Here is a 27,356-nt window from a genome sequence, read left to right as displayed (position 1 = left end):
TTAATGTGTCTGTGTGATTTTTGGCCATTTCACATCTGTGATGACAATGACTAAAGGCCGTGTCAGATCAAATTAGGATATAACAGGTCTCTGCGATATAAAATTGATAAAATTTTATTTTTATGCAAATACAGACTGTACTTTGAGCTCTTTGGCAGTGGCCATTATTTCTATTCATATAAACTGCTATAGAACACTATAAATCTGAGTCAGCTTACAAGTTATACACATTTATCATTACATTTGTGAGATTTCACACTGGAAAACGTTATTGTCAGAGCTTCGAAATTTACATACATGTTCTTTTCACTCTGGTGTATTGACACATTTTCATAAACTATTTCCCCTTTGTCTCATTACAGCAGAGAGTGTTGAGGATATCAGAGTGCTTTCTTTGGTGTCTTTTGCCAGTGTTGACAGCATGAATGGCCTTGTTTGGGAGCTAAGAATCATAATAAAAAATGACATGTGTTTCTTGTTTTATAAATTATAGTTGTATCAGTGTTCTGTACACTGAAGTTGGTAATTATCCAGCCATAGCCCTGAGTGTTCAGTCCATATACAAAGTTGCAACCCAGGCAGTAAACAGCTTTGTACCAGAAAAACGCAAGCCAATGATCAGTGTAATATATGACTCTACATACAAAATCGTGTATCTTTTCAAAGGTCTTGTCTTCATCCGTTTACTCAAAATCTTTAAAGTTTGCTCAAAATTTCCTCAATGAAACTCTCAACCATACTGGGTATCCTACCAAATCAATAATAACAATAGGGGTCATCGTGTAAAGTTTGGTACCAGAGGAACATATTACCAGACATTTACCAATATTTGAAATTCAAAGTGGCTGCCATCGCAATGTTAACTATGTTGGTAAAAATAGAATTTCCAATTTTTGAAAAAACTAGAACTGACAATTTTTGTTACTCCATGAGCCCCTATTTGTGGTAGATAAGAAAAGAATTGTAAAAATTTGACAGTCCAAACATCTGTCCCTGAGGTGCACTCGACCTTAACATGGTGTGATCTAAGGTTGAACTCTCATAATCTTGGTGTTACTTGAATTTGAACTTGGTATGTTCACTTCAATAAAAGAGGCTAGACTTTGACTTAGGTATAGTTGCCCACTCCTATAGTTAAACTACCAACTTTTGGTGAATGGAATGCAACATGTCAGTGCTTTGGGACACAAAGTCCTCACAAACAGATTTTAAGAATCTCAAAACCTTACAATTCTTTGCAGGCCTACAACTTGCGAAGACTCATTTTAAAAAACCTACAGAGAACATTGAGTTTCAGTAATGTATTGAGGATTTACTTAAAGTCCCCATGGAGGGAAGAGGCCATTTTGAATTTCAATTATCAGTGACTTTCAGGTACCCCTTGAATTGGTACACCAGCATTGTGACTCAAGATTTATTCATGAAAATGACAAAGTTTTGAAGTTTTCTTCAGCAACTTATTGACAAAAGTTCCATATTTTGATCTTCAAAGAGTGTGTCACCTCAATCATGCGGTGTATGAATATGTCAACATGGGTATGTTCAGGGATTTTACTCTGATGGTTTCAAAATGGTTTGTTTTCTTATTTTGACTGCATGATGGGAATTAGTAGTGACCATCAGAGAATATGCACAGCCTTGTGTGCAGCTAGTGAAATGATCAACATTTCCTGCGTACATCTCGATTGCTTGTAATTTCTAGAAATGAGGGCAAGCTGAATACCTCACAAAACTGCTCTTTAAGTCTTGTTGTTTCTACGCATTCATAACGTACAACTCATAGAGTGGTGAATTGATGCCGTTTGGTGAAATTCTGACTGGGACATTTCAATAACATATAGCCTATAAGGAAAGAATATGTTTACCCATTTATCTGCATCATTAAAGAGGACAATAATTGACAGCTCAGTGCACTATGTATGATAGAGGTAGTCTACATACATCATTGCAGGGACCCCTCAACCAGTGACCTTGCGTGTTGTTCCTTTACGCAGAATACAACTGTGATGCTTGAACTGTGTGACAGCTATGTCGATATTCTACTGTAGAGGGCGCCTTCCAGTAACAAATTAGCATATTTTTCAGAGTGGGAGTTTATGAACAGTTACAGTTGGAAGATTTCCAGTAAAGTGTTCAAAGATGTCACCTTGAATTCCTGATTTTCTATTAACTCACAACTATTTTTGTCTTATTCAAACTGCAAATGTGGCCCAAGATACAATGCATTGTACTACTTACAGCCAATTTTGGATTTCTAAGGTTTGTCTGACTGTTGTTGACTTTGACAAAGTTGAATTGTGAAGTATTAATAAAAGAAGAAAGATACAGCTTATTCAAACAATCTACTGTCAGGGATACCTCTAGCAATCTAAAGAAGTGAATTTTGTTTTTAAAAAAGCTCAAATGTTATGTATGAGAAAATGGTACAACAATCTCTAGTGGGAAAGTCAGCAAATGATATTGCATAGGCTGGTATGACGGCATTATTCATTCCAGGCTGGATTCTGTATCACACTCTGGGTCAATGAATCTGAACTCAATCTGAATCTGAAACAATTACAAAAATGATACTAAAAGTGGGCAAAATAAAACTACACACACACAAGAATTATCTTGATTCAAAAAGATTTATTTTATTAACAATGAATGAATGATAAGACAACATAAATGAACTTGTTTCACATAATATAATAAAGTGGCTATCGTATATATTGTTTTCTTATGCCCGCCATCTACTTTTTTAAAGTACAAAATTTGATCTCAGAAATAAGTATATTAGAATAAAGTGGTTGATATATTGCAGTGAAAACAGTTAACACTGTTTTTTTTTCTCACAACCTCAAATGCATGTGATAGTTAGCTGCTAAAATCTTAGCCATTTTCTCTGTGTCGGGATATTGTGATTGTATAAACTCCAGACAGACAGAGCAATATGATGTGTATCTTACCACTTAGGTTGCAGATATTTTCCTCACAGACATTTCAAAAAATAACATATTCTGAACGGGTGAGATGCAAATTTAAGAGAAAATATTGACAAACAGACAGACTTTCTGAAAAATTACTCCCTGAACTGGCCAGTCATCTTTCAATTGATGTGTTCAAAAGTAGAGAAGTGCACTTTTCTGATTTCATAGAGAAATTACACAAGCCTTAACCTGCTAACCCCCAATTCTCTATGACTCGTCCACAAACACCATTGAAAACAAAGGGATTGGGCCAAACCAAGCTGGTGAGAGGGTAAAACCAGTATTTTCAAGGTTCCCCACAGGTTCACTAATTTCACTTGACCTTTCTATCACTTAACTGATTTTGGTAAATCCCCATTGTTTGCAATCAGGTGAGACGGTCCTGTATACAGGGAAATGGGTGTGTAAGGGTGTGAAAACCATTAGCGTTTATATATAACCACATTATATTACTGAATGGGACTAAAATCTCTCAGAAAACAGAAAATGATATACAGTATTATGTTCTGACGAAAAAAATACACTTTATATCTTTCTTTAACATATGTGATGTGAATGGCTCTTCGTGATAAAATATATGACTCACTGTCGATGGGTTAATGACACGGAATTCTGACACAAAAAGTCAGTATAAATCAGCACGTGAAATTTGGCATACCCTGTCTCTAGACAAAACCAAGATCAGATCTATTCAATGTACATGCATTCTCCTTTTTGGGAAACAATGCTGGTCCAAATGTATGACAGCTGGCTTTGGTTTTGAGTTGGTATGATTTGCTTAGTGGTATGATTTGCTTAGTGAAACATAATTGTGATGGCGTATGCATCGGAAATGTACTGTATGCATCGGAAATAAATAGTTCTGAATATTAGCTCCAACTCTGTGGTACGGAAACTTTTAACGGTGGAAATGTGAGATTTATTTTAGGAGTGGTACATGTCATTATTTTTATAACACGAGTTGGAAAACGGTGATTGTAAACTGAGCCTGTCAGATGAAGTCAACATCATACAAATCAAAATCGACCCCAGGAATATGAAACATTCACAAGATTTGAAGGACTGGAGAGAGGAGTGCACGTGTTTATCAACAGAACATTTCTTCCACAAACATGGAAGGCTGAAATCGTTGGAGGCATTGAAGTAAACATGTAAGTGTGACTTCCATAGTGACTATGGTCCTTTTGTTGACAAAAGAAGAGTAAAAATTGCAGATGCCTGATAGTTAAAGCTTATGGCAAAACCAGGGAAATGTGAAATTTTGTGTATGAAACAACATATCTTGTGATAAAGGAAATCTTCAGTAACATATTTCACCATATTCTGTCTTATGTGATGAGTCATACAAAAGTATTGACAAAACTTTATAAGTTACTCTTTCTTTCAGTGAATATTGCTTCTTTTGAAATTCACATATATATCTCATGTCATGAGCAAATCAAAAACCTTGAATTGTGTCTGTCATAATGGTATGGCGCCCTCTACGACATAAGTGAATGGGAAATAAAAAAAAAGAGTTTGTTTGTGGTTGAATGTCATTACTATTATTCCTTCTCATCTTAATGTTTACAATTTGACAACACAGAATACACAGGGATGTTTGAAGATTTGAGTAGCAGGCTTATATATTTATCATTTCTTACAATAATACAGAAAGTCACTGTTTTGCTAACAGAAGTTTGTTTTTTCAGATCAGATTTTAACTACTTGCCTAGAAAATAAAAACAACAGAAATATATGGTTACTTTTCAAAAAAAATGGCTTTTCAAACCAAATATCATGAGATTACTAAAACACAATATTAGCTTTATAAAGCAACAGTCAATGATATCCATAACTTTTTACGATGAAAAGCAGAAAAGATACACAAATATCCAAGGAATGTTCTTTTTTTTGTTATTGTGCATATTCACAACATTCTTTTGAAATTTTGTAAATACATGAAAGATTTTCATACAAAAGACCTTAACACTGAAATTAAGGCGAAGATATCTTGAAAACCCTTTTACAGAGACAAAGATGTCACTATTCTGCAAGAATTCATGACAAAAAAAAAATTGAAATTAAATGAAAATACAGTAGCTGAATTCACATTGGTGTTGTGACGGGGAGAACTGTGTTTGGCTACCCTTGGCAGTGAATTACTTCAGACTATTTCCAAGTATTGCAAAGGTCATAGGGTTGACTATTCTTCTATGCTCTCGGACATTTTCAAAACACTTTACCTTGAGATTCTGTCTCAAGTATATTGGTAGTTTGATCACATGAAGAGTCACGCTGTGATGAAATTTTCAGCATCACTCTCAGAATAAATTCTGTGTAAAACATTTTGAAAATAATTCAAGCATGGAACTTAAAGTGTATCAAAATACCAAAATGTTTGCTCTTTTTTATAACGCAGAGGTCGTGTAACATTTTCTCCTACTTTGCTATAAAAAGTGAAGATTAAAGCTTAAATTTTCTGTCAACAAGTATTTTCCACAAACCATCATCAGAACGTGACTGATCTCAAGCAACCTCTGATTTTCTTCATAAAAGTGGCAGTAGAGAGGAAGAATAATATGTCTGATCAAAGTGACATTTTAAGTAAAAAAAAGAATACATAAATTATAAATTTTGGCCCTTTTTGAATATCAGTGCATCCCTTTGTATTTTTTCAAGCTTAAGATTATGCAAACACACATACATGCATGAAGAGTCTTTTTTTAACATTTAATAGTTTGCGACAGTTTTGGAATCTAAATTTTTTGTGATTTTTTTGCTCCCCATCTACACTGGCGCCTCAGACTTTTCAGAAGACAACTTCTAACAAATAAATTTAAACAATAAATCATATGTAAGTAGACCCTGCTCAAAGCTACAGCAATATTAACAATATTCATTTTTTATTTTCATCTTATATACTAATATATTTAGCTATGCTACTTGAGAGAAAAAAAACGAACAATATATTAGCTAAGTAAGTATATCATCTCAAATACACAAAAATCATATTTTTTTTGTAATTGGACTTTTACCATTTGTAACAACTGAAGAAAAATATGTTTGAAACAATGCACCCTAAAATGTGCCAAACAGCTCAATCTTTATGACTTCATTTCTCAATTTCTGAATTTTTGTGTCAGCCATGTGATAATTTCTCTGGGTCAAAGAGGACTTTTTTGAGTTATTTGCTCGTCTATGTAGCATAATTGACACAGTGTCTGGTGTTGTGAACTTTTGCAAAGTGTACGGTGACAATGAAAAAAAAAAGTGAGGTAAAAAAAGTGAGAAAATTTCACGTTAGAACTGACTTGAATGGTAACATATTAGAGCAACGCTTACAGTTCTGCGGGACTCTTCCAATGGAATTGTCAAACCACTTTGAAAAGCCACAAGTTTGTCAATCAATGATGTCAATCATCATATCACTTGTCATTTCATGGTCATCTTTGCTCTGAAATCATCATAAAAGAACTGACGAATCAACTGCCAGCACTGCTGTGACATCATCATAAAGTGATGAATGAACACCAATGACATCATCATCATGAATCAACAAATCAACGAAAATAATATTTTTGCATGGAGAGTTCTGAAATTTTGGGAATTTCAGAGTAACATGAGTGACAGCACCCCTAAGATTGAACAGACACCTCTGCAATGTCATTCACGATGACAAACACTTGGTTTGTGGTGACAGATTGCTACCTGTGCTAATTTTGCGTTATGTGTGAAACCAACTTATTCCATTCATCATTTTGAAACTTGCTGTTTGGGGTTTACAATCCACACCTTCCATCCACACACGACAGATAAAACAAGCAGATTTCTTGTGTCAAGCAGAAATGAATCTCTCAGGAACCACAGACTGCTCTAACAAACTGCTACTCTTACAAACTGAAAACCTTGGCATACCAGGCCAGTGATAGGTTGCACAGTTCAACACTCATCATATCTTACATCAATACGAGTTCCTGACGATTTTCAAAGACACGACATTTTATCATTGCCATAAAAAATGTCCAGAAAACACAGTGACTAAGAGCCCTATAAAGTTATAATTAGTCCCTTTGACAAACATATGGGTTTCAGCAATCAGGTTGAACCAACAACGATAGGAGAGGTCATGGCACTAGAAGACATGGATCACTCAGGACCAACCAACCTTTCATTCCCCAACCATTGGTACATTCCCATTAACTTGAATAGGATGGGTGGGCCTATGTTCAGGTAAATGGGGTGACACCAGTGTTTTTGCTAAGGTTGGGAATATTGGTAAATGATTTTGGAACCCCGGTAACATTGATGCTATCCCTCCATTGATCGCATTGATATACCAATGGGAACCCCGGTAACATTTACCTACTTACTGCCCTTAGCAAAAACACTGGACAAGATAAAACATTACGCATCTTCATTTCTCTAATCCCTCGTTTACAAACACTCTGTGTACTTGTAAAATGCAACTGCAAATTTTTTTCAGTGTCATATCATACACACTACAATGCCATATTAGATGCACCAAATTTTTATACAATGCCCGAGAAAAGATACTGAAAAAATGAAAGACAAAATAAATTTCTGTAAGGATTGTAGTTCATGTAGATGAATATTTTGGATGACTGTGTGATTAAATGGAAGGGATCGACTTCAACGTTCATCAAAATTGATCATATACACACTCATACGCAATTGTAAATACTTTTATACCTTTTGGATACGTATGTGATAATTGCCCAGAAGAATGAGTTGTTTCCCGAAAAAAATTGTGTAGAAATGTATAGTGTGAAAGGCAGCAAAATATAATTAATACCAGGAAACACCAAAAGTTGATCCTAAGATACTTTTGATTGTTACATACAGATGGTTTTGATCCCACACTCATATCATGGCATCCTGATAATGGATGTAAACAATAGAAAGCTTTCAGAACAGTGTGTGTTTAATGAATTCATAGAAAGTGATGATAATCGGATTCTACCGAGTATGGGTGGTGATGCCCTAACCTTCTGCATCAAATAAGCCTCACGGCAAAGCAAGCTCATTCCCTAGACAACAATACATCCATATGGTCACCGTCCGGCGAACTGATAAATCACACTCTTCCAAACTGTATGGTGTAATTTGTGAGTGTGACAATACAGAAACGGGCTGCCCTTTGCTGGAGTGCCCAGGTAATACACACTTGTGCTTTACCATCGTAGAATTCCACCACAACATTCAACTGGTGGTAACCATGCAACTGTTCCCACGACAACACCATTGGCGCAATTATGAAATCACGTTCCTGCTACCACAGCAAAATGATAGAAAGACTGAAAAATTTTCCAATATTGCTGATGACAACCATGAAGACATAATTATTCACCAATGGTCAATAAGGCAGTGATGGCAATAATTATTTAAATCTATACCTGATATCACCTGCATCAATCATGACAAAATCTGCTCATAGTACGTTTCTTATTTTTGGAGTAACAACTAGACTTAACTCTCCAATTAGATGTAATTTATATCTGGGAAAAACTGACAAATCAATATCAAATACAGAAATACTGATCTCTTTTTATAGCAACATGAAAATGTCATCATGTCAGGTTACCATAGTGAATTTTCAGCTGAAAAGACACCAAACATTACATGTACCAAGTACCAGTAATAGAAGGCTGAGCTAAATTTTGACAAAATCAAAAGTCACTTAAAATACTAGGACTTTTCAGCAATTTTCAAGTACTTTTTGAGGTCTGAAATACTATTTTCCAGATATCAGTTTTACAACATATTGTTTTTGATGTCACTTTTATGATAGCATGACTGATTATCTTGCCATTTTGTGAAAGTTGTTGGTGGATTATCAATTTTCCATGACATTCCAAGAGGCCTTAAAGTTCGAGGATTTTAAATGACTTTCCAGGAGCATATGAACCCTGTAATTAGTCAGCTACCAGTGATGTACGGCTGTCAATGGATGCATTAACACCATTAGATGTATTAACTGTGCACACATCACTGTTTACACAGAAACTGAAATTGAGTATTAAAGCCTTCATGCATCACAGCTGAAGGTCAGAGCGAAGGTCAAAGTTTACTTTGTGATTTGACAGTTTCTGGAAACTAACTGTACTGAACTTGACCCCGGTAAGTACTAACATACTATCATGAAATACCCCTATCTATCCCTAAGCTTTCTTAACCTTGAACTTTCTTGGCCTTGTTGAATGTAGATAGTAATGGACAAGCTTGGACCATCATAGAAAAAAGAGACACACTTTCTCGTGTCATGATCACAAAACCGTCTCAATTGTAGAGCTATCTAATACTTGTCAAATTAGGCTCAAATTTTCTGAGTATTTCTTACATAAAATAATTGCTGTGAAAACAGACTACAATCTTCAAGTTGCCACATTTCTCAATGCCCATGCTGATAGAAAGGAAACAATCTTGCTCAGAGTATACTCTGTTCAGCTGCTACAATGTCTGATAGCTTGTAATGCCAATGAAATAACTGCAGCCATTTACAAACGAGAAGAATTCCTATAGTCTCTGATCATACGTGAATTCTAAAGCAGAATTCTACATCTCGTATCTCTCGGTACCCATTGTTAGATCATTTATCGTGACAGAACTTTCGCTAAAGGTGCTTTTTTTCTATTGTGCAATTTTCAGAATCCTTGAATTTTTTCCAAATCAGAAGCACTTCAATGTGTACCGGTAACAGCAGCTGTCTTAGACCCTTCACCCCCATCTCAAAGTATAAACGTCCAACTTTTACCATAGAAAACACTTTACCATGTACTATTTGATTAGTGCATTTTCTGACTGTGGAATTTATGACAGACTGTGGGAAGGCCTCCAGTATTGTGTCGACAGACATTCTCATTCTCTGTTCTGTCATTTTCCTTTTCAAGAAAAAAAAATTGCAATAACCATCTCCATTGCATTTGAAATTTACCGAAAAAATTCCAATGATATGTCTGTGTGAAAAACAGCATTAGAGATGAAATGCTAGAAAAAGATAATTTTTCTAATGTGGAACATCTTTACGAATAATGGCAGAGGTAACTTTCTTTCTGCAAATTGAAATTTGGCAGAAATGAACAAAAAACCAAAGTAAAATTACCAGCAAAAAACTTGTCATCTCATACTGGACACTATTTTCTTTGTGCCAACAGAAATATGTAAAATAAATATTTTGATTCTAACAAAAGCTGAGGTCATTGAACCCAGTGGCAGAATTTAGAACAGTGGACAAAGAGAGTAGGAGATGTTCATCTGTATGTTTGTATGAAATTTCATGGCAGTTAGTTCATTGTGTAATGGTACAGTATTTCTGATCAAACTCTCAATTTTTAATTCCGATTTGCTTATGTATGTTAAGCATTGGAATTAGTTCTTTTCAACCTTTGACTAATACTTCCTACAGCGTCCACTGCTCTCAATGCGTGCAAACCCTGTCTTTTTTTAATTTTTTTCCCTTGTCTTTTGAAAAGACTTCACAAAGCTGCAGTACAAGAAGTAAACGGTCCAGCTTTCAAGACTTTTCTTATCTGAAAATCTGTCCATCTTCCTGAACCCAAAGAACTGTCATAATGTGAAATGATCTCTTGTGATTCGACACAAAAGTAAGTTTTTCTCGTATTTCTTCAAGACCCTAGAAGTAGAGGAGGCACAATTGAGTGTTTCAAGTAGACACCAATACAATAAACTCCTCGAGATCATATTGTTGTGTGATACAAATACCTTTGGTTAGAAAAAGTTGGCTCTGGCGAGGAAGGAAGACTTAGGATTGGAGAGGTCTGTGTTGCCGGTGGTCAATTCGAGGAAGCTGGATGGAATTCAGTGGGGGCGACTGCTGCTACTGCTGCTGCTGGAGACTGTGGTGTCAGAGTGGGGCTTGATGATCATCTTTCCGTTTCCGTTGCCGTTCCGGGTTTTCAATCCTCCGTTGAGAATGTCCTTGATGTGTTGTACTATGAGACTTATTGCAACTGGAAAAAGGAAGGGAAGAAACAAAAGCGAGGATTCAGAGATGACGTTTGACTGTGTAGAGAAATGGAAAGTCACTGGAAAGAGACAACAGTGCAACACAAATACAAAAAGACGCTTATGGCATTAGCATTAATCCGGCAACTAGAGCTCACAGAGATCATTCCATGCATGAAATGGCTGTGAACTTTAACTAAAGTCAGCAATGTTTGGCATACTATTCTATTTGTACCTGTTAAATGCATTTCCAATTCTGCTTTTGTTTGGAAAAAAGTTGAAAGTTGCACGGCCTGACTTGTAAAATGTTGGCACAATATGGTGTACTGTGGTGTATGGTATTCCCTAGTTTGTTATGAACTGTGGTTAATTCAATGTGTTGTCCGTACCAAGCTTTCCTCTCTGAAACTCTTATCCTGCCAAGTAGATATGCCATCATCAGGTAACTTTTTGGTTGGACCAGTGAGACATAACATGTCCTATATGGTGTATTTTAACAACCACTGGAATGAACATTTGAAGGCTGCTGAAAACAGCTGTAGCTATAATTTTACTGACTTGTGTAGCTATAATTTTACTGACTTGAACCCAAATAACATACTATGCAAAGTAGGTGAAAATTTGAGTAGCTCCTGGCTCAATTCATGGCAGAGGGGAAAGAGACAGGCCTGGATATGGGTTCAGATGGTGGCAGATGAGGTACAACTCCTTTTGTTACTCTTTTTTGCGAGGAGGGGGGATGTGCAATACGTCTGGGATTGACATGTGCACAAGTTCATGATGACACAGTGTCATGTCTAAAATGATTTGTGCAGAACTAATGGAAAAGGGTAATGTATGAAAGTAGTCTACCGTGTCAACAGTACAAGCATTTTCATTTAGTACATGTATTCTGTAGCAAATGAGCAACAGTGAAACATACATAGATGAACAAACAGAAAATATCATGTGAAATGAGTCTACAATCATAAAAATAATGACATTTCGATATCTTGATATGCTTGTTAATGTATATCAGCCTTTGTGATGTCAAAATTAAAACCCTACTATGGATATGGTGTGCAATGTTTTACAAGATGAGTGATGAACAAGAGAGCACTTTTGAAGATGGAGTAAAATGTGCAAACCTTGAGAAACTAGAAATAAAACGCTTGTTACTGGTAATTGTACCCACCTTTATTTTCTACACCTTTTGGAATGATGACATCGGCATACTTCTTGGTTGGCAGGCAAAACTCTTCAAATGCAGGTTTGACAAATGTTGTGTACTGTGTCAAAACCTGTTCAAGCTGTCTTCCTCTCTCGTTTATGTCTCTGAGAACTGTACACAGAAACAATATGTATAAATCTTACAATCTCTTATCTCAAGCTATTAACTGTTGCCAAAAGCAATAAAATATCTGGGCGAATATATCTGTGAACTTACTTTTAACCTGATCACCGTGACAACTAAGAGGCTGCATTTGGCAGCCATTTTGGTTGAACCATCTTTGAGCTAACACAAAGTTTTTGACTCCCTGGTAATAATTACCTGATGTACTAGAGAAGTGTTTGTATAAACAATATTTTGTCCATGACGCTAAAAAAGAACTGGAAAATCTGGCGTATTCCCTCTTGACATTTTGGCTTTGACATTTGACTCGACAAGACCATACTGAACGTGTAATGGGGTGTGGTGCAATTCAACATTACCTTAAGGGGTAGTTTGCATTCATTCACCATGAAAGGCACCCTCAGGCATGTACTGATTTCTACCATGTGGAGGATGTGGTCCAGCATTCTCAACATTTTAAAATTCAAAACATCATTTATACTATATGCAAAGTAACTGACCTCTTCTTGATAGTCTTGTGTCTGGATCAGTATCAACGAATAGCTTCATCTGAAATAAACTTCTTGTGTCTTTCAGGTAGAACACTAAGATACCCTCTATGAGAACGACATCCGCTGCATACACTACTGTGCTCTCATCTATTTTTCTGTGACATTGAGAGAGTGCCAGTATTTTGCGATTACTTAGTATATAAAGAATTAGTTGAAAAAGTGACAAAATTTAAAATTCATGAAAATCATATCCTACTGTCCTGTGTATTATCAAAACTTTTGCTTTTAGAATATAGTTTTATGTGCACAGAAGCCTTCATATATCTGTAATTGAGGGAGCTTTAGAATGTTTCTCAAATGAGTGAAAAATATTACGATGTTGCAATTTTTCATAAATCACAGAGAAAGTAGCACGAAAGACATGAATTGCGGTGTGTTTGTGTAAATGTGTTTTACATACATGTAAACTTGTATATGGAATTGAAGGTGTATTTTGACAACCATTCTTCAAGAAAATTTCAAGATACCAAAACAACATAAATGACTTCTCAAATACCGCAAAATAAAATAAAAACATTAAAAAACAGCAAGCGTTGCCCCTTTTGTAGACAAACGACATTTGACTGACCTTGAGTGAGTTTTGAAGTCATACACTGGTATTTTGACGGTCTTGCCCTTGCTTATGTCTTGTAGAGTTTGTCTGAACAGTTCATGATCATAGGCATCTGTATGTGTCAAAGAAAAAACCATTACGATGATAAACAGGGTGATTATTTCTTGTAGTGCTTCAAGTACTGTGGAACATTTTATTTTCACTTGGAATTTATTTTCACTAGTTTCACTGGATCTTTCGCTAATCCAAGTGAAAATTTTAATTTTCTATACTTTGCATGTAGTCTGACTAGACGAAGTGAAAATAAGATCGCAGTGAAACATTGAAAATGTGTTTTCAGCTAAAATAAATTCCAGTGGAAATAAAATAGTCCACAGTAACTTGCAAGCAACTGAAAATGAATGACGCTGGGCTCAGAATGATTTATTTGCTTGCCCTTCCATATGAACTGAATTTATGTGTCAAGATCAGAAAAGCACCTGTCCTCAAATATTTATTTAGATGTGATTTTGTTTTCCAATATGGTAGCTAACTACATATCTACACTTTAAATGATTGATCTTTTTTCAGAAATATTTTGGAATGGTCAACATAGAAAATTAATCTTGAATCTATCTCAAGTACTGTTGAGAGAAGTTTCTCAAGCTCTGTTAAAAAAAAAAAAAAAAAAAAAAAAAAAAAATGTACTGATTGTGGACAGAAAATTTCAGCCTGTCCATAACAGAAAGTGTTTTCTAAAACTACAGTTATATAAAGGCATCACATTGCTGGTCTTCTACAAGCAACAAGTGTTACCGATATTTCCAGGCATGTTGAAGTTTACTGTTTTCTGACCTGTCACCTAAGGATTTTTTGCACAATTCAACCTAGGTATTCAAATCAACAGGAATGCACAACAGTATTTTAGTGAAAATAGTTGTTCTATTATGGTTATGTCTATGCTTCTCATTGAGAGAGAATTTACACTGTGATGATGAATGAAAATTTAGAAATGGAACTGTCCACTGTCAGCTTTCACAGCAATGCTCTCAATCTGCTCACAAGACTATGTATGTGTAGTAGCAACATTAAGGATGGTGGCCTGTCACTTTTGCAAACAGGATCACTTTATTATCCCTAAAAATCAGTTAAATTCTGATCATCAACAATTCATGATATGTAATGATGACATTAAGGCAGAACATGCCTCGGGGACAGATATTCGGACTCACAAACTTTTGCAATTCTTTTCTGATCTGACACTTGTGGGAGCTCATTTTAAAGCTCTTGGTGTAAGAAAGTAAGAAAAGTTTTCACCATCTTAGTTTTTGGAAGTTGAAAATTTTATTTTGCCCATAGAGTTAACACACAGATGGCGGCAGTTTTGAATTTCAAATATCAGGAAATCTCAGGTAATTTGTCTCTCTGGTGCCAAACTTTGCACGGGGACCCCTGATTTTTATTTTTCATTTCATGGAAAGGTTCATTGAGGAAAGTTTGAGCAAAAGTTTCTTTCACTTTCGCAGGTGCAGACTACCCTTACATACGTCAAACATTTTCTATTTTGCCTTGTGTTTCAGTTTCATGACTGATTGAGTATCAAACGCATAAACATTCATTTCAAACTTGTCACACTACAAGCACCTTACCTGGATGATCAAAATTAAATTGGCCCTTGAATGCTTTGCTTTTCTCTGCTTCTGTTAGGTTGCGGTAGAAATTCTCTTGACTTATTGTTGTTACTTGACGCTGTTTCCTCTCAACCTCGTTCTGACCCAGTTCTTCCATAATCTTTTCACATACTGACGACTGTCATGGGAAAAAAAACCAAAACAGGAAGTCATTATCGGTCTAACTTGTCGTTTTCCTGTACATGTATTGTCTATCGAGCAATATGACAACAATAGCTGTAATATTTACTGTAATTATATTTTCATCAAATGTTTTCTCCATTAAAATCAAATACATTTTCTCACTCTTGTTTCCTAGGTATGTTGAAACATAAAAGAATCACCATCTTTTCAACACCCTTCATTGTGTAGAGCATGCAATTGTTATTGTCAACGATGAATTCAAATCTTGGCTTCATTTAGTTGTTGACTAAAACACTGGACGTTACACAGATACAAGTCGTATTGAGAAGTTGACATGGTTTTGGGAGCAGAATAAGAAACTGTATTTGGCAGAGAGAATGCAAAATACAGGACAATGTATCTAAGTTTCAGTCTCCAAGTTATAAAGGATTTTGTCACAGACAAAAACTCACTCCCTTCAGGAGAGGAAGTTGAAATGAAACCATGATACATGTACAAACATCCTGTGACTTATTACAATACCCTGATACCAGATGACGACTCTTCAGTGTATTGTTTGTATGGTATACTGACTGGACCAATGACTGTAGTCTATGTGACTTTATGTACTTTGTGTCTGTTGCTTTTCTCTGTAAGGGCTTTCAATCAGGGTTGGGCGTCCACTGATCTCATTTCAACTATCCTGATGACATAACATCATTTTCACGGCAAAAAGTTAAACCCAGGAAGTGCATGCCAAAGCCTGACAACAGTTAATAGCCTTGGGGAGAAAATGTATTGCAGCAAGCTGGCTCACAGTGATGATTTCAGGTGTTTAAGCCATACTACCTTACAATTGAAAACTTTGAAAGACAGCAACAGTATACCAGATCAAACTCTGGATATCTTGGAAAGTAAAAAATGTACATGACACTTTTTCCAAGTGTTCAACTGAAACACAATGAGCGCTGCATGAAGGATGGAGCACAAAGCTATGCAGAGATACAGGTGTTGCCCTTCACTTTGCAGATCAGTAACTTTACAAATTTACTCGTATTTGAGAGAAGAAAAACTATCACTGAAGTGAGTCACATGTATTTCCAGGTCTGTATCACTAATTCATGCAGTGAAGATTGTTGTGCTTTAACACTTTGTCCAAACTTAATCAGTAGAGTTTGTGTGATTAATCTTTGTTCAAACTAAAAGCCCTTCAGCCAATGAACTGTGATGTAAGAAACTCTTGTACTCCAAAATTGTGGGAATAACTTGAGCAGGAACAAGTTTGATTTTGTACGGTTTATACCAGAGCAGTTGATCCCGCTGTGTGTCTTTTGGATAATTAAAACATGCGCATGGTATTAAAAATGTAACTATGGCCAGTAGTTGGTAAAAATGCACGTTTCACATTGTTGAAGCTATCGTGCTATGGGGAGTTGTATACCATTGTACATTATAGAACCCAAACGTGTAAGGCAAACATGCATGACTAAACACTGTAAAAGTCTGCACGTTAGACATTTTAGACACGTTAGGTCCGTACACGTTAGGTTTGCACGATACACGATAGGTTTGCACGATTGGCATGATACCTGTAGATTTTGACTCATGTTGAGAACCTAAAATGACATACACGTTAGACATTTTAGACACGTTAGGTCCGTACACGTTAGGTTTGCACGATACACGATAGGTTTGCACGATTGGCATGATAGATTTTGACTCATGTTGAGAACCTAAAATGACATACACGTTAGACATTTTAGACACGTTAGGTCCGTACACGTTAGGTTTGCACGATACACGATAGGTTTGCACGATTGGCATGATAGATTTTGACTCATGTTGAGAACCTAAAATGACATACACGTTAGACATTTCAGTGTTTCCCCTGGGTTCCAAAATCTTGTAGCAAATTTGGCTAGAAGTCCTAAAAAATTATTCGCCAAACCAGATATTCAATTAGCCAAGCCGATACCACTGATCACAAATGACGTCATTTCTTTTCATTAATATGCAAAAATAAATATTTGTCTGCATTTTCCGTAAGAATGACCGAAATAAACCCTGTTAGTGCTACTATGGATACTATAGTAACACCAGTTTATGGTTCAGATTACAAGGTGTCAACATCAGTCACACATACAACATAAAATTTGTCCGAATTCCAAGCGACTCTTGTCCAAAGTTAGGCGTATGCAACTATATTCAGTAAACCATGGAATCGCTATCGTGCGATACTGTACATTATCGCTACAGACAACGGCACGAAACCTGGTTCAGCATACTAGTTTTTTCAAACGAATCAGATATCCATTCTCGTAGCAGTTCGAAAGTAAAATACTCTCAGACTTGAGAAATATGTGCATTTTTTAGACTTCCAATACATTTGCTTTACGCTTGAAGTTTAGCAAGCGAAGCTCGGACAGCGCACAGCGTATCAATGGCGCTTGGGTCAGGGGTCATCATCAAAGACGTCAGTGTGTATTCACAGCCAGCTTCAATCATGCCATGGATCGCGGAAATCACGGATCATAAATCCAAATGTTCACGTGTTGAACAGAACCGTAAAATATCAAATATATACCCTTTTGATATGGAGAAACATCTTTTTGTTTCACTGACGATCAAGTTAAATGCTCAAATATCGCGACAAGACTTGCGTATTTATTTGCACGATGTGAACGCGGAACTAGGCCGGCCGACTCAACGGACGAGCGAGCGCTTCTCTGAAAGTCTGTATACGATGTCACGTCACAATACACCACGGTCCGTGATACACTGAAAATTGTCGCGAATTTATATTTAAGGAAGACAATTCACACAAGTTTCTAACGCCAGTAAAGGTATTTTCTTGTTGGCAGCAATACACCACGAACATTTTCGCTATTCAGGAGTGCCTTACTCGCTCTACGTTCTAAAAAAAATGTCATGCGTATGCTTTTGACCATGCATGCCGCTACCTTCCTTTCCAAATTCACGATCGACTTTCCTACATTGATCATAATTTTTCTTTCCATTTCATAGCTTTACTTGCACTTAGAATGTGTGTTGTAGGGGTGGTTCCCCCCATATTGGTGGAGCAGCCAAAGTCAAAAAGGAAAGTTTGCCGTTTTGCTTAGTTTCACCGTCACTACGATCCTTCAATTCAATTCAGTGTTGACGATGACATGGCTGTCACTGCACGGAGTTATCTGTAGGCACACATTGCGCGTAGTCAAACCCAAAACTTCGCAACATTTTAGTCAACTAGTCATGATATACATGCGGTACTATTGATTTGTGAGTTGTTTCGTTACAATTTTATTCATACTGTATGTGTTACAAATAGGATCTCCTGACGCATAAGGTCGGGGATGTACAGAGATAAAGCATTACATCTCAAATTGAATGCAGGACGTGTGCGCGGACAAAGTGATGACGTCAGTGCAATTTTCGATTCGCAAGTTTGGCTAACTTTTGCCAAAATCTTCTCGCCAAACGCTACTTTTTTCTCGCATTTGCGATTTGGCGAGCGGGCAGCGGAAACACTGCATTTTAGACACGTTAGGTCCGTACACGTAAGGTTTGCACGATACACGATAGGTTTGCACGATTGGCATGATAGATTTTGACTCATGATGAAAACCTAAAATGACATACACGTTAGACATTTTAGACACGTTAGGTCCGTACACGTTAGGTTTGTACGATACACGATAGGTTTGCACGATTGGCATGATAGATTTTGACTCATGTTGAGAACCTAAAATGACATACACGTTAGACATTTTAGACACGTTAGGTCCGTACACGTTAGGTTTGCACGATACACGATAGGTTTGCACGATTGGCATGATAGATTTTGACTCATGTTGAGAACCTAAAATGACATACACGTTAGACATTTTAGACACGTTAGGTCCGTACACGTAAGGTTTGCACGATACACGATAGGTTTGCACGATTGGCATGATAGATTTTGACTCATGATGAAAACCTAAAATGACATACACGTTAGACATTTTAGACACGTTAGGTCCGTACACGTTAGGTTTGCACGATACACGATAGGTTTGCACGATTGGCATGATAGATTTTGACTCATGTTGAGAACCTAAAATGACATGCACGTTAGACATTTTAGACACGTTAGGTCCGTACACGTAAGGTTTGCACAATACACGATAGGTTTGCACGATTGGCATGATAGATTTTGACTCATGATGAAAACCTAAAATGACATACACGTTAGACATTTTAGACACGTTAGGTCCGTACACGTTAGGTTTGCACGATACACGATAGGTTTGCACGATTGGCATGATAGATTTTGACTCATGTTGAGAACCTAAAATGACATACACGTTAGACATTTTAGACACGTTAGGTCCGTACACGTTAGGTTTGCACGATACACGATAGGTTTGCACGATTGGCATGATAGATTTTGACTCATGATGAAAAACTAAAATGACATACACGTTAGACATTTTAGACACGTTAGGTCCGTACAAGTTAGGTTTGCACGATACACGATAGGTTTGCACGATTGGCATGATAGATTTTGACTCATGTTGAGAACCTAAAATGACATACACGTTAGACATTTTAGACACGTTAGGTCCGTACACATTAGTCTGCACGATACAAAATAGGTTTGCACTATTGGCATGATGGAGTTAGACCTTACCGTGTTTGTAGGCCATCACGTGAATCTTGAGACATATCGTATAACGTGCCGACCTAAGATTTACGGAGCTAACGTGTCTAAAATGTCTAACGTGTATGTCATTTTAGGGTCTCCAGATAAGTTGAATGGTACAGTCATGATATACACGTTAGACATTTTAGACACGTTAGGTCCGTACACGTTAGGTTTGCACGATAGGTTTGCACGATTGGCATAATAGATTTTGACTCATGTTGAGAGCCTAAAATGACGTACACGTTAGACATTTTAGACACGTTAGGTCCGTACACGTTAGGTTTGCACGATACATGATAGGTTTGCACGATTTGCATGATAGATTTTGACTCATGTGGAGAACCTAAAATGACATGCACGTTAGACATTTTAGACACGTTAGGTCCGTACACGTTAGGTTTGCACGATACACGATAGGTTTGCATGATTGGCATGATAGATTTTGACTCATGTGGAGAACCTAAAATGACATGCACGTTAGACATTTTAGACACGTTAGGTGCGTACACGTTAGGTCGGCACGTTACACGATAGGTTTGCACGATTGGCATGATAGATTTTGACCCATGTTGAGAGCCTAAAATGACATACACGTTAGACATTTTAGACACGTTAGGTCCGTACACGTTAGGTTTGCACGATACACGATAGGTTTGCACGATTGGCATGATAGAATTTGACTCATGATGAAAACCTAAAATGACATGCACGTTAGACATTTTAGACACGTTAGGTCCGTACACGTTAGGTCTGCACGATACAAGATAGGTTTGCACGATTGGCATGATAGAGTTAGACCTTACCGTGTTTGTAGGCCATCACGTGAATCTTGAGACATATCGTATAACGTGCCGACCTAAGATTTACGGAGCTAACGTGTCTAAAATGTCTAACGTGTATGTCATTTTAGGTTGTCCAAGAGTCAAAATCTATCATTCCAATCGTGCATACCTATCGTGTAACGTGCTGACCCAACGTGTATGGACCTAACGTGTCTAAAATGTCTAACGTGTATGTCAAGATAAGGTTAATGGTACCGTATGTCAATCGTACAGTCATGATATACACGTTAGACACTTTAGACAGGATAGGTGCATCCATGTTTGGCGTGCACGATACACGATAGGTTTGCACGATTGGCATGATAGAATAGGACTTATTTGTATGCCCTAAAATGCTATACATGTTAGACATAGGTTCTTTAACGTTAGGTCTGCACGATACACGATAGGTTTGCACGTTTGGCAGTTTAGGCACGTTAGTTCCGACCTGGCATACACGTTAGACATTTTAGAAACGATAGGTGCGGACATGTTGGGTCTGCACGATACACGATAGGTTTGCAAGTTTGGCTTTTTTGGTCACGTTAGTTCCGACCTAACATGTCAAACATGCACTACTAAAATGTAAAAATGTCTAAAATGAAAAAATCCCGACTTCTGGCCATGGATGTAAAAATGTAATTTTTGTGTTTAGGCTGGGAAAGGGGGTTTGGCTGTATTTCAATTACCGTGTGCAAAAATCGCTCTACAAGTTTTCATATCGCAACATCTCTCAACACGTTTTTATACATCGCAAAATATCGTGCTATATTGTTTGCACGTATCATATGTACATGTACCAGGCCAGCATGGCACCGGCGCTACACCAGCATTCTTGTGACATGCATGTGAATCAGTGTACGAGTAAAATAATGTAACAATTAGTTTGGATACACTGTTTCATTTCGTTCTATTGGTTGTGTCATTGTTGAATTGGCGCTGAACAGAGATTGATTTTAGAGGGAGTATGGGGGGGGGGGGGGGGGGGGGGGTTTGGTAGCATATGCACGATTTCAAAGGCCAAGCACAATTTACTGTGTGCATGTTTTAATTATCCACGGCCCCTAAGATGTAGAATTGTGTGCACATAATTGATGTTTTGGATGGAGGATAAATCCTTGACAAGAAGGTCATCATAACAGTACCTGAGTGTTGTGGAATGCACAGCAATGACAACAATTACATGTACTTGCTAGGACTAGCATCAAGCAAGCACCTAAACTTGTCAAATTGTGTTTTCTCTCACTACCAGCACAAACAAAATAGCAGATGTTACAAAGACTACATGTAACTTAGCCTTGGTTTATTGTTAGCCTGGGATTTGTGATACAATAATGGTAACTTTTGAATAATACCTTTATTGCTTTTGCAGCACAAAACATTTCTTAATTATTCCTCTGTTTCACGTGCTGAAATACCAAGCGTTAGCCTTGCAGAGACAATTTGTACTATTTGCAGCATTGCTTTTGACAGATTAGTTCTTGTCTGGACTATAAATAAAATTCAGTCATCAACAATAACATTCGATCTCACATGCATGTTCATACAAGCTAAATATACATGTATGTTGAAAACATGGAAATAACCATTTCAAGAAGAAAGCTAGATATTGCTGCTGAAGGAGCTTTCAAAGTGTTTGCATCATATACATGTACAAGTGATTGATTGTTTTGCTTGAAACACAGGGATTCATTTCTAAACAATATATGCAAACCTGGCCAGGAATAAGTCAAGGGAGTTCACTGTCAATATAAGGTGTCATAATACATGTATATGAGTCATTCCACAGTAAAGTGCAACCACTTTGTGACAATAAGGTCAAAAATTAAATTTATTAATCTGAATCTAAAAGTTGAGTGGGTGGACAGTACTACAGGTGTGTCATCTAAAAGATTTTTTTAAGATAAATAATTTCTTTGTTTAAGAAGGAGGGCAAATTGTCACGGCAACAGTAACGCGTGTAACATGGACAGACATGACATTGTATTGTATTTGATCACATGTATGCCATTATGATCCCTGTGCCAAGTTTGAAAGAAACACATTAGTCTACAAGAACTAGAAACACACTTCAGAAGATATTTTAATCTTAAATATTATCAGAAGAGGTGGATATCTGATGCAATGTTATGGCAACTGGTAACGTATGTAACATGGACAGACACTGGATTGGCTTTATACACAAATTGTGTGTGTTCCAATCTGAATAAATGTACTTGATTGATTTATATATGTATATGTCATGACGAAGTTAAATACCTCAGAATTATGAAGTGAATTGTTTTAAATTGGCTCTGTGGATAACCATATAGACAACAGAGGGAAGACCCATGTATTGTCTATGGGATAACGCATGTAACATTGGACAGACATCATCAGTTCCGTCCAATTTGTTCATAAACGATATGGGCATCTAAGGTGCATCAATAGTTGTAAAGAAAGCTTTCAGTAACTTTCTGATACAGATAGAATTGTCACACTAAAAAACAAATTAACATTATTCTATCCAGTATTTATTTAAACTACAATTACTTCCACGCGTGTAACACCGGTAACGCGTGTAACAAAGAGGACACACATCCTGCCATTCAGGTGCTCTCTGTAATGGTGGCCATCGGTTTATATTCAATTGCGCCATAAAACATGAACTTTAGGGCACCCTCAAATGACAAAATTTCAGCAATGTATACCAAAAGAATTTTTTTTAAATCTTGATTTTGGAAATGAGTTAACACGAGTAACATGTGGACACACGCCTTCCAGAAATATTCTTAACTGCAAGAGAACCCAAGCTTCAATAAAGACAGAATAAAGAATGTTACATAGTGGAAGATTTCATTGTTAGTCAAATGTATGAGTGGTTTGTTGCAGCTTACAGCCTTCACTATATTTATTGTTCTCATATTATCAATTCGCATAGAGTTGGACAGACATTGTTACACGCGTTAGCAATATTTTTGGGCATAATATTTGACCCTTTCCCTAGTCCTTTTTTTCTAAGAATAAATTTAGTTCGTAATTGCTTATAATACATTACTACTTTGCATTTGAAATCAATTCAAATGGTATAAATATTGTAAATATCCCTTCCTAATGTTACAGGGGTACAAAATGTCACAAAATGGTGAGCAAATAGAGGCCATATTTACAAAGATAAAAATCTATAATTTTTGTTGAGCTGGACATACAGCTTTAATATTATTTTTTATATATGCTCATATGTAGTACTTACTAAAAATAATTTCATTCTGTGTGAATGCTGTTATCATTGAAAAAGCTAGAGCTCCAAAATTGGGAATGTCAAATGTTGCGCTTTACTGTGGAAAGACTCATATTCAATCTTTTGAGTGCTGTAATTTTTCCCACCAAAATTATAGTGCAAATTTTAACAATTTTTATAAATTTTCATGTATTTTGTTGATTATTTGGATCAAATAAACATCATATTTCATTGCTACAGTTTCTTATCAAAATTTTAGCAAAAATCTGAAAAACCAGGTATATTTTATACAGGCGACCAAAATTGACTTTGGTGCTAAAAGTGTTAAACATGTCCACCAATCGGAAACAAAGCATTTGCAGGTATGTCAGTACTGTATCATCATTGGCAATTTCATACTCATTTCCAATCACTCCACTGGAAACAATAGGTTGATAACAAAGCCTAAAGGTCATACCTGTCACCAGTACATGTAATTGTTAAGACAAGATAGATATTATTTTGAGAACCTTTGTATAACCTCTTTCCTAAATCTTGGTTGAACATGGGTATCTCATGGCCTGCTGTAGTTTTAACTTATGCTTCAGAAAAAAAAGAGAATTGCAATCTGATATTAAAGTTCTCAAGATTTAAAATGATACTTGTATATTACAGTGAGTAGGACAATGAATATGGGGTCAGGTGAATGACTATGTCCCATATGGGATTTGCTACTATCGCATTTCATGATTTTCAAATGTTGGCTGCTTTATTGATAATGAGTCCCTGGGGTTAGGTTACGGGTTTTGCTTTCACTACAAGCATTAGTGATAGTGTGGTCAGCGACAAAATTGAAATTGAATAAGAGGAACTGTTGGATATTTTATCACAACAGCAAAAAAAAAATCTGTCCAGACAGTGGATTAGTCAGCCACTATTGACAAACTGTCCAGTCAGCAGATTGACAGTTTCAAAACTACCACGCTGGTACAACTGCAAAGAAAGCATTCAGAAAAAAAACCCCTGATTGTCAGAGTCCAGCGCCAGTACAGTGTGAGGCAAGGAAAGAAGTATAATGAGATATGGGGAGAAAAACCTGTAAATTAGGGTTTTAAAATAACGGTCCGTAAAATGCCATCCCTTGAAAAGTACAGCCATCAAAGAAACATATGGTACCAAACTCACAACTATCCTTTGCATATTAATCTGTGATCTTTATTACCGCTGCATTTATGGTATTTTTACACAGCATTCATGCATCAACAGTTCCACAAATAGGTGGATGTGATGATTAGGGATTAAAAGATTTATATTTTCTGTCTCTCTGATAACAAAAATATTTAAAATTTGATTAGATAATATAAAAATGTGAATTTTTGACCCCTTGAAACATAAACATTTTGTCAACTTTTTTACATGGGAAGTTTAATACAATACTCAAAAGTTTGACATTTCCTTCATGTATCATTGACAATAATAATGGTACTTTTTACATGTACCTTGCTCACAGACAAGTTACAGTTGAGAAAGGCAAGAGCACAATGTCTGGTACTTTAACACAGACTTTTGTTACACAGAGCTAAAATCAGCGTTTTGAACAGGGAGCATTTATTTGACACTTTTATATCCTGCATAATCAATACCATTTGTGTTCATGCTCGGTTTTGATGAGGATTTTCATGATAAACAAACTGATCATCACAAAGAGTCACTCGGGCTGAGTGACTTGAGAGACTTATTAAAAGCTTGTCCTAACCTCAAAGCTAACACCTATAAATTCCCAAAATTTACATAAATAACGTCTACTTTAATCTGACAACTATTTCCAACACAAATTATCACTAAAACCATAGATAAGTCTCGCTTCTGTCTATGGTAAAGCACAGGTAATAATTTTAATTAAATGCAAGAAATTAAATAAAGTTCGTTCATGGCCCATGACTTTCAATTTTTTTTTGTTCAAGTTTTGATTGCCCATGTCAACAACAGTTGAATTGCAAGGTGTGCCCAATTGGGCAGTTTGCAAGGCAACGTGACAAAATTAGCATAATTAGATTTAATTATGATATTTCAATAGTGCAGTATACTGAGACTGAACTTGTTGACTAGATCACCTGGGATTTGAAGTACTTGGTTTTAAAAAAGTTAGACTGAATTTAATTCGGATTTTTGTTTAAGTCCAATACATTACAGAGCTAATATGTCAACCTGTTGATGTGATCAATGTATTCTTGCTTTCGTGCTTTCCCTCACATTTTAATTTTCAACAAGAATCAAATAGCAGGATGAAGTTTCCGTAAAAACCTCAATTCTGAACTTCTACCTTGGATATTCCTCATGAAAACTGCATGAAGAAATCCAAGCAAGAATTTTAGTGACCTGTCAGTCAATTTATCTTTCCTAAACGGTTCATCTGAACCACTTCCTTTGATTTCGTCATCAGAAGTCATTTCCTCTAAGGTATATGAGGCATGTAAAGGAAAAAAAAACGTGTGTAGCTTGACAGTAACTGCTGAGGTCAAATCATCTATGCATGCTAAACATCAGTTATTTCTTTTGCAAACGGAACAAGTTCATGTCAAGTTGAAGCCTTGCAAATTATCACCCATCCTTCCACCGAGCAACCGTCCATGGGATTTTCAAAATAGACTTTTTATGAAACACTACCGAAACTGCCCACTCCAATAATTATTATCTATATAGATATATTTATGTCAAGACGGAAGAACTTCGAATCAAACGAGAAGATTTGGGACTGGTACTGAAATTAACGTAATCCGGGTGGTTCACTTTTACTGATAATCTCTGGATATGCGCTGTCTGTCTCAACGACGGGGAACGCAGGAACAGTTATATGCGTGAATTCACTGTTGCGTGAATGTTGTCAATTTCCCCATGTTTGAAAGGGGATTCCCTTTCTCTCATCGAAAGTACCTTTCTAAATGTGAATGCAATGGAACGCAAAATGTGTTTGTTTCCGCTTGTAAACTACGCGGGACACCAGATACGTTGTTTAATGCTCTACGGGGCTGAATGTACATTTATCTCTCCATAAACTTTGAGAAAAACATAAATTGCCTGGCATTCGCGCAAAAACCCTCCGCAAACGTGCATATTGTTGACCAGGCAGTACGCGCAGTCATCACAAAGAACACGTGTCTATCCACACTCTGACGACATCGCGTGACGTAAAGCTCGAGTGGTCTGGCGCGCGAATACGGCCACAAGATGAATTGACTTTATCAAAAAGGCTTTCACTGAATCTGCACTAAAACGACATAGTGTTGCGATTGTTGCTTTACCTTTCCAGATGCCGTTCCTCCAGCTACACCGATAAGAAATGGCATGCGTGGATAGCCGTTTTTCACCATCGTTTCAGAGTCGCTCACCACTTTTCTCGCCGCCATGATACGCGGCTCAAACCTAGATCGGATTGGGATTTGTATTGTTTGAAGATTCTGCTGAACCTTGAATGAGAACTGTATTCAATGTATTCCAAGTCCTCCCCT

The 27,356-nt window shown here is 36.7% G+C and overlaps 1 protein-coding gene across 1 annotated transcript; it reads right to left on the bottom strand.

Moving 5' to 3' along the window:
* Window positions 1-2,608: 2,608 nt before the first annotated feature.
* Window positions 2,609-27,300, bottom strand: LOC139152829 (uridine-cytidine kinase 2-like). The gene is made up of 6 exons (XM_070726181.1): window positions 27,150-27,300; window positions 15,000-15,159; window positions 13,387-13,483; window positions 12,768-12,913; window positions 12,109-12,255; window positions 2,609-10,939 (listed from the first exon to the last, which is right to left on the bottom strand). The coding sequence occupies exons 1-6, from the start codon at window positions 27,252-27,254 to the stop codon at window positions 10,788-10,790; spliced, it is 807 nt and encodes a 268-aa protein (XP_070582282.1). The 5' UTR covers window positions 27,255-27,300; the 3' UTR covers window positions 2,609-10,787.
* Window positions 27,301-27,356: the final 56 nt, after the last annotated feature.

Source organism: Ptychodera flava, chromosome 16 (genome assembly GCF_041260155.1).
Source record: "Ptychodera flava strain L36383 chromosome 16, AS_Pfla_20210202, whole genome shotgun sequence".
NCBI lineage: Eukaryota > Metazoa > Hemichordata > Enteropneusta > Ptychoderidae > Ptychodera > Ptychodera flava.
The sequence above is the reverse complement of the archived record's forward strand: the minus strand, read 5'-3'. Positions and strand labels throughout refer to the sequence as shown.

What these genes read in the sequence shown, in the direction of transcription:
- LOC139152829 (XM_070726181.1), bottom strand. Translation starts at nt 27,254, where the DNA reads ATGGCGGCGAGAAAAGTGGTGAGCGACTCTGAAACGATGGTGAAAAAC. An exon ending in ATTTAATTTTGATCATCCAG is followed by an intron (nt 13,484 to 14,999) that starts GTAAGGTGCTTG and finishes TGACACATACAG; the next exon opens with ATGCCTATGATCATGAACTG. An exon ending in GACTTCAAAACTCACTCAAG is followed by an intron (nt 12,914 to 13,386) that starts GTCAGTCAAATG and finishes TCAATGTCACAG; the next exon opens with AAAAATAGATGAGAGCACAG.